This window comes from Buteo buteo, chromosome 7, assembly GCF_964188355.1.
Source record: "Buteo buteo chromosome 7, bButBut1.hap1.1, whole genome shotgun sequence".
Lineage (NCBI taxonomy): Eukaryota > Metazoa > Chordata > Aves > Accipitriformes > Accipitridae > Buteo > Buteo buteo.
In genome coordinates this window covers 38,746,727-38,761,795 of record NC_134177.1, presented here as the reverse complement: position 1 = coordinate 38,761,795, position 15,069 = coordinate 38,746,727, and the positions used below count along the sequence as shown (strand labels likewise).

The following is a 15,069-nucleotide window of genomic DNA, read 5'->3' as shown; positions in this document are numbered from 1 at the left end:
CAGCCTGTATCTGTGTGCTGGACCCCTGAGAACATCTCTATGTTCCTGCCCAGAACATCTGCAGGTCGCACCAAGCCAACCTAGCTCAGCCGAAAACTTTCGCTTGCTGTCTCACACTCACATTGCCTCCCAAACCTGAGACAGCAGAAACCTCAGAGGGGCCAGAGATGGATGAAAGCAGCAATACATGCAAAGCATGCAAGATGAGAGGCTGGAAGAGACCGGGGTGATGGGGAGAGGAACGTAAAGCACTGAGACCACGGTGAAAACTGAAGAGTCTCAGCTTTCTGCCACTTCAAGGACAAGGAAAATCCAGCGTAATGGAAACACGACTTATCTAAATCTGATCAAAGGAGAAACTTTCCCATGCAAAACCTGAATCAGCAGAACTCACAGCTATACATTTGCATCCCTCAAGTGAACACCCTTGGCCATCCCTCAGAAGGTCCCACACTGGACACCAGCCCCAAGTATTGCCTTGCAGAGACCAAGCAAGAGCCTGGCCCCTGGCCAAAACTGCCACACAAACGGATGCTTCACGGGCTTTTTAGACCTTATTTTGAAGCAAAACACAGAGGCCAGTGTGGGAAAGGAGATCCTGTCTGGGTACGGGATCCCTGGGCTCCGTTATCGGTATTTCCAAGCCACGTTCCCCCAGACACATTCCAAGCAGATCCCCACCACACATGAGCGAGACGTGGAGGAAGCATGGGGATATGGCATTCAGGGATGAGACATGTAAGAAAGCCAACCCTTGCTCTGGAGTCCTGCAGGTTTTCAACTGGTGCTCCCCGCTCCACGTGTGTCTTAACGTCCTGAGAATGCCTGGTAAAAAAATCACAACACCACATTTAAAAGTGGCTTTTTGAGGGTTTTTTTTGTTTGCTTTTCAAAGCCCAGAGGAATCAGGAATATGCAGGACTTCAATTATTTCTTTCAAGTGTGATGACATAAGCTTGATTTTACGCCGTAGCTGTGATTGAATAGCTGCATGGGAAACCCTTGCTGGATGAGACACAGTGCGACCCGTGGGCATGAGCAGCATCATGACCGTGGGGATGAGGGCAGCTCAGAGGACCCGGCACGCTGGAAGCATGGCATGGAAGGAGGAAACACGCTGAGCTGGTATGATGGGACTCGAAAGGATCATACACCTGCCAGAAACCCTGCTGTGCTCAGAGCTGCGCTGGCAGAGCCAAAGAAAAGCCCTTCCTCCACCAGCGCTGTTTTTATAGAGAAATGCAAAGTGTGGGAGAAAGACAGACTCATCCCCAGATCACAGATGATGAAGTGAGAACCGAGGGCATGCATGGGATGCAACAGTCAGGAATTAACCAGCTCTCCTACGCCCCAGCCCAGTACCGTGCCATAAAATTGTTGCTACAAGCTTGTAATCATATGATAAAAGAGACCTGGGTGATGCAAAGCACCTATCAGTCTGTTGAGAGATGCAACAACTAAATAAAAATAAGCTAGAAACAATTTCTATCTGGTGTGTAAAAATAGGAGCCCCTGCACCCCCATTTCTCAGCAGAGGCTTCTCTGAGCAATTGCTGTGGTTATGCATCAGATCGCTGCAGAAAGGAAAGCTGACGTGAACACCCCCAGTGCGCCAGAACCAGTTGATGGGGAGGGCAGCCAGTTTGTGATCGTTTCCTGCTTGCAATAATTTCCCATCCCATATTTTCAGCTTTTTGCATCGTTCTGCTCCATGAAAAACCAAACAGAGCTGCCATGATGCCCCAGATCGCTCCCTGCCAGGGCTGGATGGACCTGCCTTCAGCCCTGAAAGGCAAGAATGGGTTTGCAGTTTTCCTGGGTCATTTTTAAAGGGTGAAGATAAAAGGAGGGGTTTGCTAGGACGCTGGCTGCCTAAGGGGTGAAAAATGGTTTGAGCAAAGTGATGCTGTGGAAGGACATCCAGTCCCCACACTCAGGTTGTTCATCTGCTCCCCCACTGAGCCGCTACACCTTCCTTGGCCAAGGACGGTGTCTCTCCTGCCCTTCTTCTCCCTGCTATCACTGTCAGGGCAAGCACACCCTAAAAATGAATAAAATCTGTTTTCCTGGAGAGGGGCCAGCCCCATGGCAGGCACAGCACTGCTCAGCAGCCGTGGCCCTGCAGCCACTGCTGGGAAAACCTGCAGGTTTAACTCAGCGCTGAGGTATCACCCACAGCAACATCTTTTGCAAGAAATGAAAGAAAAGATGATATCATCTCTTTGGAGGGCTGCCTAAACACATGCTGTGATTTACAGCACGGAGCCCAGGAGCACATGGGAACCACTGCCCCAGTGTCACAGGAGCTGCTTCTCCTCCACGCATACCACGCGCCGGATCCTGAGAGGTGCTGGCCAAGGGCAACCCCATTAAAACCAGTTTATAAGGTGTTCAGCTCTCATTTGATCTCAATATAGAGGTAACAAACACAAGATAAAGATGGACATAGAGGGGTGGAAGATTGAGGGGAAAAAAGGATGGATTCCTGTTAGAAATCAGTGTTTTGCTTTATAAGAGAAGGGATCCCGTTCCCAGAGGTTCAAGAGGAGCTGGATAAACACAAGTGGCAGATTTATCTAGTGCTCCAGCTCCTACGGGAGTATTTCAAGCAGATGGAAGTACCAACTGCTCTGCCTGGCATGGCACCCAGGAAGGAAGGGGGTAGGAGGAAGAGTCCCTTTTTCACAGCAAAGGTGGATGAACATGCAGATGCAGACACCACACGAGCAGAGGAGGTGAGCAAGGTGTCCATGAAGCCACCATGAACCCCAAGCAAAGCACCATGGAGCAAACATAACTGAGTGTGGTGCAGACCATGCTCACCGTCCAGGTGGTTGCGGGAAAGGTACTTGAGTCCTTCGTCCAGCAGGATAACGGGCAGGGAGATTTTCATCACAACCACCCACTGCGGCCAGCTCAGGGGGGTTACCTGGAAGATGAGCTGCAAGGTGGAAAGGATGGGACATGTCAATAGGGAAAGAGGTGGGATGGGGTTTTTTTTGTTTGTTTTAAGGGTCAGGTTGTTGTATGGCAAAGGCTGAGAAAGGGTCATCCCACTTATAAGGAGGGAGGATCCAGACAGCCCAAAGAACAGGATTTCTTCAAGGTCTGTCATGATCCCAAGGTGGCTCTTGGCCAAGATCAGTCAAAAATTACGTCCTTCATCTCTCCTGCAGATGAGGAAAGTGAGGCACAATCTAGGACTGTATGTGCTCACAGGCGCTTAGCAGGGGACAAAGGACAACGTAACCTCCTGGGCACAGTGACCCGCTTCATCTTAAGCACGCTTAGGCATCAAGAGAGGCATCACCAGCCTTAGACTGCAAAGGGAGGTGATGCCTCCAAAAGGAGCCGAGACATCCATTACCCCTTTGCGCTGCCTATAAGGAGAGCCTTAAGTAAAGGCTCATCGGGGCAGGGTGTCTCCTGGTCCCCATGTTGGTTCCAGTCATAGGACCTGGTCCTGAGGGCACATGCTGGGGACGATCATCCCAGAAGCTTCCAGACCCAAAGACTGCTCCAGGGATGTCCTCGCCCACAGAAGCAGCCCCTGGGCTGCAGGCAGAGGTGGCACGGGGCACTCACAGGCATGGGCTTGACGTAGAGGATGAGGAAGTGCAGAGCCATGGACATGACGATGGCCCCCAGCAGCCAGATGTTGAGCCACGGTGGCATCCGCAGCAGCGACTGGTTCTCGGAGACACTGTGAAAGCGAGGGGACAGCGTTAGCCCCAGTAACCTCCTGCTCCCTGTGCCTGCCTAAGCTGGGGGTTCCCACTCCTCTCCAAGGCTGTTACGCTATAGCCCCTCTCTTCCAGACTGTTCAGCTTCAGGCTTTGCCACGATTTGGATCTGGACACCCATCTCAACGCAATCACCCGTGCGTGGATTAGGACCGGTCGTTAACAGGGCCAAACTGCTAATGGATGCAGATCCAGTCCTTCTTTCACAGCTATCGACAGCAGCACACTGGCTTGGAGGAGTTTATTTACAGCGAGCCCAGTGGTCCCCTGCGAGAACACTCCAAATGGCTCTGCTGAGTCAAAGCAAAGCCCTCAGCCCACCAACAGATGCCCAAAGAGACCCTACCCAAAATCAGTCATGCGTAGAGTGTACGGAGCAATCCTGCGGCCACCCTACCTGTTCAGAGCATTGCACATTTCAATTGTCACGAGCACGGACAGAGCCATGGTGGTCGGGTATCGGGACTCGAAGATCTCACAGTCGATTCCTTTGAAGATGGGGTTGTCCTCAGTGCACCTCATGAAGTTCCTCTGTCGGCACAGGAAACCACTGGTAAATACATGGCAGAGTAGCAGCGTAGGAAAGGCAGGTCGACTGGTTGGGAGGCACATGGTGAACCTTGATTATTAGGGGTGCTCTTAAATATCCCACAGTTCAGATCAACTGATAAAACTGTCTAAAGTGACCCAGCTTCTGCTGTGGTGGGGCTTTGGCATTACGGCTGGATAGTGGCTTAGAGATTTTCACGTGCAGTTAATCAGGTGTTTGAGCACACAGGCATCTCCACCAAAAATACATCTTCCATTGCACGTGACATTGGGATGCGATGGCACCCGCTCTCCCACCACCTTGTTCAGACCTACAGTAATGTAACAATTGATCCCCTTCAAGGTACAGGAGCTACTTTCAGCTTCTTTGAATCAAGTTTTCCCCATCATGCTGGTCACTGGCAGAAGCAAGGCTGGAAACATGAGCCTGAAGGAGAGAATTTGCTTTTATTTTAAATTATTGTCTTCTCCACCAGGAATTTGGGAACACTACAACAACCACAGAAGAAAGGCAGAGGAAAGACCCCAACGCCTGAATCCATGCCCTCACCCACCTGCTCAACTCATCGGCCTGTTCCCCTCCCAACTCACCAGCTGATGGAAGGAGACCTGCGGTCCCTCGGCGTCGTACAAGAACCACCAGGTCGCTGCACCCACCGTGGCCAGGCCAACGTACACTGCAGCCGAGAGAGAGACACCTTCACCCCCAGCACCCAGCAAGGGGCACCCTACCCCATGGCACCCCACTGCCCATCCTCATCCTCTGCCCACCGGCGCCCACGGGGACTCACCTCCGATGGCCAGGTAGCGGAAGAAGAGCCAGCCGCTGATGAGGGGCTCCTTGGGGTTGCGGGGCAGCTTGTCCATGATGTCCAGGTCGGGAGGGTTGAAGCCCAGCGCAGTGGCCGGCAGCCCGTCCGTCACCAGGTTCACCCACAACAGCTGCACAGGGATGAGGGCCTCGGGCAAGCCCAGGATGGCCGTCAGGAAGATGCTGCAGGGAAAAAAACAGAGATGCCAAATTAGATGAGGTCTGGGGCAGCCAGAGAAAGTGTCTGTGTCGTGCAAGGGGAGTGAGCAGGAACCCCGGATCCAAACACCCCAAACTGAATATTCATCCAAAGTTCTGCAGATGAACCCGCAGTCCCTGAGTCAGGAATCTGAAGTTCAGGACTGAATTTTGCAACTAAAATTTGTTCCTGGTGCTATTAAAATTTGCTCTGCAGTTGAAACCCAACCATTGACATCCCCATGGCCATGTGGGTTCCCGTTCCCAGCACAAACACCCCTGCTGAAATGAGAGGGCAAAGGATGCTCAAGTGATCTCGAGGCTGTGCCCATGTTGCTGAGGTTGGTGCTGATTTACTGGGAGGGATGGACAGGGACAGGGACAGGGAGAGCTGCCCAGGACCTGATGCAAAGTGCGTCAGTGTGACCTGGCGACAACAGCCTGTGCGCAATATCTGCACCCATCTTAGATGCTGGGATGGGCTTAAATAGGCAATGCATTAACAAAACAGCTCCTGCGGGGTGGTATGATTAAAAAACTACAAAAGGAAAATCCCCCTGCCCCTGGGGAATGAGACAAGGCATAGCTACTCTGTTTGGTACCTGGGGTTACAATTTGGGGCACCAATGCTGCTAGGGACAGGGGACACGGACAGGACTGCAGGTCACCTGCCCCAGGGGATGTCCCCACCACTGCTCCCCTCAACATGGTGCCCAGTGTGGAGGGCTCTCACCAAACAACCTCCCCGACGTTGGAGGAGATGAGATAGCGGATGAACTGCTTCATGTTGTTGTAAATGGCCCTGCCCTCCTCGACGGCCGACACGATGGTGGAGAAGTTGTCATCGGAGAGCACCATCTCGGCAGCCGACTTGGCGACGGCCGTGCCCGACCCCATGGCGATGCCAATCTCCGCTTTCTTCAGGGCCGGGGCGTCGTTGACGCCGTCGCCTGTCTGCACGAAGCCGTGATTAATGGGGTGCAAGGGATTGGGCTGGGTGGAGAGGAGGGGACCGGGGGGTGGTGGGGCGTCCCCCAGGGAACTCACCATGGCGGTGATCTCGTGGAAGGACTGGAGGTATTCGACGATGCGGGACTTGTGCGTCGGCTCCACGCGGGCGAAGCATCGTGCATCGCGGCACGCCTGCCGCTGCGCCTCGGGGGGCAGCTCGTCGAACTCCCGGCCCGTGTAGGCTTTGCCGGCCACGTCCTCGCTCTCTGAGAAGATGCCGATCCTGCGGCAGATGGCCACCGCCGTGCCCTTGTTGTCACCGGTGATCATGATGACGCGGATGCCGGCCTTGCGGCACATCTCAATGGAAGAGGTGACCTCCTTGCGGGGAGGGTCCAGCATCCCCACGCAGCCCACGAAGGTCAGGTTGTTCTGGGAAGGGACAGCCCCGGATCCACATTAACCCTCAGGGATGCACCCACTTCCCTCCCTGCTGGGAAATGACCCTGGGCACGGGGATTTCCCCCGGGAGAAAACTTTCAGGAAATTTTCTACCAACAGCCCCATGGATGTACTCTGTAGCCCCAATGCAATGGGATGCTCCCGTCCCCTCTGCTGCTCCTCACATCTTTTTGCTTCGCTCCTCTCCTCCCCATCCCTCTCGGTGGTTCCCAGGCCTCTCTCAGTGGTCAGCCCACAGGGATGGATGCCCAGTGGGACGGGGCTGCTGGCTGGACCAGCCCCACTGCATACAGCTCTGTACCGGGGTTTGCAGAGGACGAGCTGAACTGTTGCACTGCCAACTGCCCACGGAGAAACCAGAGAGAAAATACTGCTGGGGCAGCTGGAAGTGGGTGGGAAAACTTTGGGAATAAGGAAAAAAGCTCCTGGCGCCGTACCTCATAGTGGACAAAAGCGGCGGAGTCGTGCAGCTCCATGGTCTCCCTGCGGACGGGCGCGTCGTGGGTGGCCAGGGCCAGGCAGCGCAGCGTGTCGATGCCCATGCCCCAGTCCCGGATCCTGCTCAGGATCTTCTCCCGCACCGGGGTCGTCAGCGGGACTCTGGCAGTGCCCACACGGACGTGGCTGCAGCGCTCGATCACGCTTTCGGGGGCACCCTGGGGAGGAGCGGAGGGCTTAGGGGCTGGAATAAACCTGGAGGATGAGCCTCTCTTGCCAGCACCAAAGGAAGTGCCAGAGGGAGGGAAGGCACCAAGTTGGGGCAAAGGAGAAGGCAATCTTCCCAAAACTCCAGCAGGCACATGCTGGCACGGTGGCTCAGCGCGCTAGATGGCAGCCTCCGACCGAGCGCACGGGGACCGCGGCCGGGAAGGACGAACCCGCATCAGGTCACCGCAGAGCAGCAGGATCTGCTCTGCGGGGCATCCGCCTGACTCCTGCAAAACCCACACGTCTGCCCGAGATACTCCCGCACCACAGATGCCCTCTCAAACCTGGAGGGGATTAGGGCTGTAAATCTCTGCCGAAAAAACATGCTGCCTGTGCGATGCTCCGCAGCTGCTTACGATGCCTTTGTGATTTCAGGAAAACATGTCCTTGAGCATCACAGCATCTCACCCCATCCATTCTGACCGTACAAAGGACCCCTGACGTTACTTTTTATTATAAAACTTGCAATCCTTCTACTGCTCCTCTTAAAAAAGCTTACCCAGGACCATGAGGGCCACAGATGCAGTGGCTCCGGAGGGTCCCAACCTGACCTGGAGGACAGAGTTCACCCACCAAGAAGATCTCCGAGCGGAAACAACAATATACAAGTCTTCTCAGAGTCAGCAGGGGGAAATTCCTGCCGCATCTCTTCTCTTGGGAAAAAAATGCCCTTTAAACCACTATTTTATTTCTGGTTATAGCGGAAAGCTGGACATCACCCTTTGGGCATTACTGATGTCTGGAGGGTCCAAGCCTTTAATAAAGGCAAGCGCCCAAGTTTTGCACAGGGGCAGCTCTTCCCTGGCCCCAGCACCTGCACACTCAGCACCTTTTCCTCCCTCCAAATCATTTAACCTCCTTTTTTTCCTACCAATACCGCAAAAAACTCACCTCCTCCCTGACCACACCAGCCTACCTGCTGGCTCCCGGACCCCCAGACAGCTAAAGGAGGAGACAAACTGCAAAGCATCGCTGCCCGCTGCAGTAAGGGCCAAATCCTGCTGGGGTGTGCACGGGGAAGGAGGACTCTGCAGGGTGCTGAGGACCTTCTCTCCTACCTTGACAAACATCTTGCTGCCAGCGGAGTTGTGGCCGGGGCCGGTGGGCGTGCAGTACACTGACATGGACTTGCGGTCGCGGGAGAACTCCAGCGTGCACTCCTTCCTCATCAGCTGCTTGATCACCTGTGGGGACAGCGTGGGGCTGAGCCGGGACATGACAGGGACACGGCAGCCGGTGCTCTCCGCCTTGGCTAACAACCCTGCCGAGCTGGCATAGGGCTGGTGATGGGAGGAGAAAGGCAACCACAGGAGCCAGGAGGGATGGGACAGCGCAAAAAGCAGAAGGAGCTTTCCCTATGCAATTTTTGGGGAGAATTTTAACCCCATTGCTGCCCAGCCCACAGCACATGCCAGTGTGTGCCAGACCTTTATTTGATTGACCTCACACGGGATCCCAAACAGCTGCTGTAGCCTAAGATAAAGCCCCATTTGCCAGAGAGGTGGGGGAGACTTCCCCCCCATTGGGCTCCAGCTACGCTGCAGGAAGGGGAATTGCATCCCACTCCTTACAGCTGAGGGGTTTGCCCTGATCCTGCACCCACATGGGTCAGTGGGAGTGAGAGCACCAACATCCCCTGAGGCCAGATGGGTTCCCATCAAATTAAGCATCTCCACAGCTGAGACTAATTAGAGTCATTTCAGGACATGCTAATTACCCTGAGGACTGCCAGCTAAGCAGTAACAATCATTCACTCAGATGGTACTAGCAGGTTTGTAAGGTGAGGACAGAGCAGGGGCTGCCCCGACGCATGGACCCCCGGGCACAGGCTGTGCCCACAGACAGGCTCCTCTGCCCCAACGACCCCACCACAAATCAGGCTCTACTATTGCTGCTAATTAATAATTTAAGGAACCAAACGCCCAGCAAGATAGCAGCCAGTCCTCCTCCGACCGATCCCCCTCTCGTGCATCCACATCAGCATCGCGGCGGCTGAGCCCAACTCCTGGGAGGACACGTTGTGTCCCAAAAAAAACATTTAATGAGCATCTGGGGCTGATCTAAAGTATTTTCTGGAGAGGGCAGTGGGGACATTGATGCCAACCTTGCTCTGCATGGCTCAACTGCTTATACCGTTGTTATTTTTTGTTGCCAGGAGGGTGTTGCTTGTGATGGAGACACAAGCAGCTTTTGCACACGACTTTTACAGCAACTTAAATCTAAATAAATCAGTGAAGGCGGCAAAGGAAAAGAAAACTTCTTTTGGGGTAAAAACTTGCAAGTTCAAAGTTAAAAGGATGCTCCTACTGCAGCGAAGCTGTGAGCGGGAGCTGAGGAGGCGGAGAGCTGTGCAAAGGGGATTTGCCCATGCAAAACGCAGGCACTGTCTGTGGATATACCAGGGAAACAGCAAGCGGCTCTCAAAGGCCAAACCCAGCACGAATGCAGTGACTACACACAAGCGGGAAGTTTTGTGCCCACAGCAGCAGCGCTGTCCCCACTGGGTGTTGTGCGCTCAGCGCAGCACCAAGGACACCCGAGAGCAGCCAGTCGCTGTGGAAACTCCAAAATCCCACCAGAGATTTCAAAGCACAGAGCAACTGGGAGCAAAATCAAGAAACAGTGAAGAAACACTGCCAGGAAAATCCAAGGAAGGGTTTTTTGACCCTGCCCAAACACAAGAGTAAGAAGAGCAGCACCAGTGACCGAACCCAGTCTGGCATCTGAGTGGAAGGGCAGTGATGGGCACATGTAACAAAGCAGCTGCCGGACTGATGTACGGCTGGGAAATTCCATCTCTCTTATCAGAAAGGAGTCAGGGTATTTATTATGACCTGCTCAGACCTGAGGAAGAAATGCCAGAACAGAGAGCCCTTCCTTCAAGCAAGCAAAGACGTTATAGGATCTAACAGCACACTACCAAAGCCAAGTAAATCCAGACATGAAAGCGTATTTTCACCAGGAGGTCAGGGAGACACTGGACAGCTGGAGCAGGGGAATAGCCAGCATGGGATATTTTCACATCAGAAATAGATGTTTCCAAAGAGCAAGCCTCATTCAGGCAGGCATGGCTCTGGGGAACGGGGTTTGGTTCACACTATGGGGAACAGCTGCTTTGCTGTGGACTACAAAACTCCAAACCTCCTCATCTGCAGCCAGAGCTCTGGCCATCACCAAGGGGGTTTCTCCAGGCTGAGCAGGGACTGGGCTGAGTTTGAGCCTCAGGGATCACCCGCTCCGAAGCTCTGTGCAGAGCCAGGTTAGTCCCCACGGCCCCGGCATCAGCCCCCCAAGGGCCATTCCACCATCTGCTCTGAAAACAGCTCAGCCCCCTGCAAGCCAGGAAATTGCGTCCTTGTGGCAGATCAGTCCCTTAGATCATTGCAAGTGGTTATTGCTCAAATAACAGTCGTCCCAAAGCCCTCCTCTCCCTCCTGTCCCCGGCACCGGAGTTCACAGAGGCCTCCCCCCACTCACCGAATTGCAGGCGTTGGCTCGCTCCACCTTGGAGAGTTTGCTGGTGTCGGTGTTGAAGACGTTCATCTTCTCCACCAGGCACGTCAGGGCTGTTTCAGTGGCTTCCCCCACCTTCTCATAGACTTTTTTGGACTAGAGGGCAGAAAAAAAAAAAGGAGCTTTAGAGCACGTCCTCTACCTGCTGCTCTGACCAAGGATGCTGTTGCCCACTGCAACACCTTGGGGTTCCCAGAGCATCGCCTTGGGACGAGTTGAAGCCAGGGAAGGGGATCCCAATGGACAAACCTCCACTGGCTTTGCCCCAAAGTGGCCCAAAGTGAAGGGAAGAGCATCGCCGGTCCCCTGCACCCTCCCCAGCCCCGGTGCCCCCCCCCACCTCGTTGTAGTCCAGCGAGGAGTCGTTGCAGAGGGCGCAGATGGTGGCCAGCTCCACCAGCCCGTCGTACTGCCCGCACCGCACCGGCTGCTCGTCCTTCAGGCTGCGGGAAGAAAACAACCCCCCCAAAGCCTTACACCAGCTTACACATTCAAATAATACTTAGTTTCTCCTATATATCCCTTGTAAAACTTTCCAAAAAGAGGGAGAAAGAGCTCAGTTAAAGCTCCAGGCTTGGCAATAAACGCTTGGGTTCGCATTTTGTGCTTTACCAAATGGGGCAGGACTAGTTGCAAATAAAATATCACAGGAGGCACATAAACTCTGGGAGCGCCCCAGAATAAAGGAGGCTGCAGTGGAGCTCAAAAGAGCATTGGACCTGAAAGCAGGGGCTGTCAAAAGGCTGATGATGAAGACGATGGATGAGAAAAGGGGAAAAAAGAAATTCAAGTTAATATTCACTCCCCCAGGGGTTTCCAGTTGCTGGGGATCCAAAGGAGCTGTGGGACTGGCTGCTTTGCGGTCCGGTGAGCCGGAAGGCACCCAAGGGAGCATTTAAAAGCAGCAGACAAATTTAACAACTGCCTTGCTGTGGCTGTTTCCAAGCAAGCGGCGAACTGTGGCCTTTGCTTCCTAAATAGCAGCTCTTTGCTATGTAAAAGAGCACCAATGTCACTGGAAAGGAGCAGCCCTGAACACAGCAGGCAAGCCGGACGCTGCTTCTCACCCGCTGCCCAGTGGCAGAAACAGTAGCGGTGGTTTTCAGGGGAAATAAAAAATTATCCCAGTTCCAGGAGAGGTAACTGCAGGTTAGAGCTGTATAAACCCAGCCGGTCAGCTGCTTGCTGGAAAAATAATTTGTCAGGCAGTTATTAGGATCAGTTTATTCCACTGCTGGTTCCCAATGGAAAGAACATTTTGGAGCCCTTGTTACAGCTCAGGAGCGGAAAACAGGGAGCGGCCAAGAAAATCTGAAAAATCTGTTTGCTGAGGGACAAGAAGCCGCGCTGGGCTGAGACCGGGCAGGGGAGGGACGCTGCCTCCTGCCCAGAGGATGCTGCCCGGACCGGGGTTCACGGACACGGGAAGGCAGCGGGTGGAGGAGGGAGCCTGCAGATGCTCTGGGCTGGGTTTTGATCTTTGGGAAGGTGGAAATACCAGGGATGGGGTTTGGAGCATGTCATCCCCTGGGTATTGCTGGGAAGGCGTGGGGGGATACGTCCCCATCGTCGCCATCCCTGCACGAAGCCAGGCGAGACCTGCGTGCCAGGAAAGGCATCAGCAAAGGTGCTGCTGGATGGGTGCTGTGTGGGGACGCGAACAAACCTGAGGCCAAGCACGTAATATCCCCCACACCAAGACCAGGCTAAAGGAAAGCCATCAAGTCCTCCAAGCATTTCAGTCCCACCAGCCCCGGGGGAATGGGTGGGTTTCTCCCCGTCACGCCTAAGTGAGCCCTCACATCCCCCTTGATGTGCAAGATGAGCACAGGGCTGAAGCAAAACTCAAAAGTAACATGAATTGGCAGAGGCCAGCGCAGAGCCTCCCTGCAGGCAGTCCCCAGGGGAGAGGGAACATTGCAGCTTCAGAGGTTAGCAGACATGAGTTCAGCCCCTCAGCTCTCCTCATTTAATTGAAATGCACTGATTGATACCAGCTTATGACCTGGCTCCCTTTTTAATGGAGAGTCCTAGCCAAGAATCAAATTGGCTCAATAAATATTCATGAAATTAAGTCTGAGGCTGGGATGAATTATAGTCACTGCACAGATGAGCAGGAGGGACCGCAGCGAAGAACGTGCCCGGGATCACACAGCAAAGCAAAGGGGAGCAGGGAGCGCTCCAGCCACCAGCTGAGCTTCTCATCTTCCTCCTTCCCAGACTTTCCCCACGCCGGGGAGGATCACCTCCTTTCGAAGGAGGGGGAATAAACAAACACAACAGCAGAAAACCCCGCATGTGCAGTAACACAGCAGGGAAAAGCCCCTGGCTTCCACTCCCCACCCTCGGCTGCAGCTCAGCAAAGCCCACATTTTTCCCCAAAACACATCCTGATGCCAGTGGGATCACGCTCCGGGCACAGCAGCCATCTCGGCCGTCCCTGCAAGGACGCGGGGCTCGGGGAGAACTCTCCAGCCAGGGTTTGCAAGTCCCTCTGCCCATTGCTGGCAGCGCGGCTGCGGGACGAGCTGCTGGACCCGGGTCCTGCTCGGGGCAAGGGTGACGGTCACCAGCCAACGCTGAAAACGCACAGGCTTTAGAAATTTGGAGAAAGAGCATGTACTGCAGAAAGCCTCCTTCATCGCTATTCCCACACCTGCCATTTCCATCCTCTTTGACCTGTCCATTCAAAAGCAGGCTCGTTTTACCGGGATTGCTAATGAAGGGAGAGCTGATCCCAAGGAAGCCCCTTTGCTGAGCAGTGGAAGGGTGGCGGGCAGAGCTGGGGACGAGGGCCAAGCAGGACAAGGGAGGGTGAAACAATTGTCCCGGGTCCCACCAAAAGCAACGGGCAGTCACCCGACGCTTGCGAGCCAAACGTGGCCGAAAACCAGCGCCCAGCGGGCATCTCCATAGGCAGGGTTCAGCGTGGCTGCAAACCGCCGCGGAACCCCAACCCTTTCACCCCAGCTCGACCCTCCCACCTCGCCCCCACCGTCCTGCCAGCCCAGGGCCACCCTGCGTCACCCGTGGAGCGGAGGGGACGCGCACTCACATCTGTCCCTCGGGGGCGTAGGTGGAGCCGGTGATGCTGAACTCGTGCAGGCTGCACTGGGCACCCTCCACCTTCTCCATAATGAACATCTGCGAGGGGGAAAGACGGAGACAGAGCATTAGGCAGTGATTTTTTGGTACTACCCACGTGCCCAGCCTGGAGACCTGCGAGCCGGTACCGTCCCAGGGATGGCCCTGCCGGCACTGGGCTCAGCCCCCTGCCTGGTCACCCACCGTTCCCGAATCCTTCCAGCTCTCCCCTGCCTTTTTCATGTTTGCCTCCTCCGGCTCTTTTTTTCCATGGGAGAAGAGCAACGCTGAGCCAGGTCCTAACAAGGTGCCTGTGTTTTTCTTGGAGCAGAGAAGGAGCCGGGTCTGGGTTTCCACTCTTGCCCCAGCCACCCTGGAAAGCCTCTGTGGGGCAGGATCTGACCAGCTGCCCCTGCCACCCTTTCCCAGCCAGCTCTCGGCCACCAGCTCGCCTTGCGCATTACTGGGATCACAGCTCGGCTTCAGGCAGCGTGGCAGCTCAGTAATAAAGCCCAGGGGAGCTGTAGAAGTCCCACACGCTCTATCTTTAGCGATTTTTGCCTTTCAAACTCCTTCCAGTCTCCCTCTTGCTGCTATACTCAGAGCAACAACCCCCCCCAAAAACTGAAATACAATAAAAATCCCCCTCTCCCCAAGCTCTCCCGGTCCCCCCTTGCTGCCCCCCAGCACAGCCCACCCTTTGGGGCAGCCTCCAGCAGGAGCAAAAGCAGTGCCCAACCCCAGCCAAGGTGACGGTTCAGCAATGCTTGTTTCTTCTTGATCATTATTTATGACCCACGCTGAAGACAAAAAGTAACATAATAAATAAATAAAATTGTTTTGATGAATGTATTTCCCCGGCCACGACCGCCTGCGGGGAGCAGCCAGGAGGGCGGATGGCTGCAGGAAAGCAATGCTCTCCTCAGCTCCGTGAACATGCTCAGCAGCTCCAGAAAGCGGGTGCTGTGGCAACTGTCCATCCCACCCCCCCCCCCCAATCTCAAATAATTATTTTTTCCCTATTTATTTTCCTCTGGTTATTTGAGATGT

At 54.5% G+C, this 15,069-nt stretch overlaps 1 protein-coding gene across 1 annotated transcript in view; it reads right to left on the bottom strand.

The window, feature by feature from the left end:
- ATP2A3 (ATPase sarcoplasmic/endoplasmic reticulum Ca2+ transporting 3) overlaps window positions 1-15,069 on the bottom strand; it is a 57,426-nt gene that overhangs the window by 8,803 nt on the left and 33,554 nt on the right. The window contains 14 exon segments of the mRNA XM_075032491.1: window positions 753-809; window positions 812-825; window positions 2,824-2,941; window positions 3,586-3,703; window positions 4,141-4,274; window positions 4,884-4,969; window positions 5,084-5,286; window positions 6,035-6,255; window positions 6,349-6,684; window positions 7,152-7,370; window positions 8,481-8,606; window positions 10,900-11,031; window positions 11,276-11,378; window positions 13,991-14,079. Coding sequence (XP_074888592.1) covers window positions 753-809; window positions 812-825; window positions 2,824-2,941; window positions 3,586-3,703; window positions 4,141-4,274; window positions 4,884-4,969; window positions 5,084-5,286; window positions 6,035-6,255; window positions 6,349-6,684; window positions 7,152-7,370; window positions 8,481-8,606; window positions 10,900-11,031; window positions 11,276-11,378; window positions 13,991-14,079 — 1,956 coding nt within the window.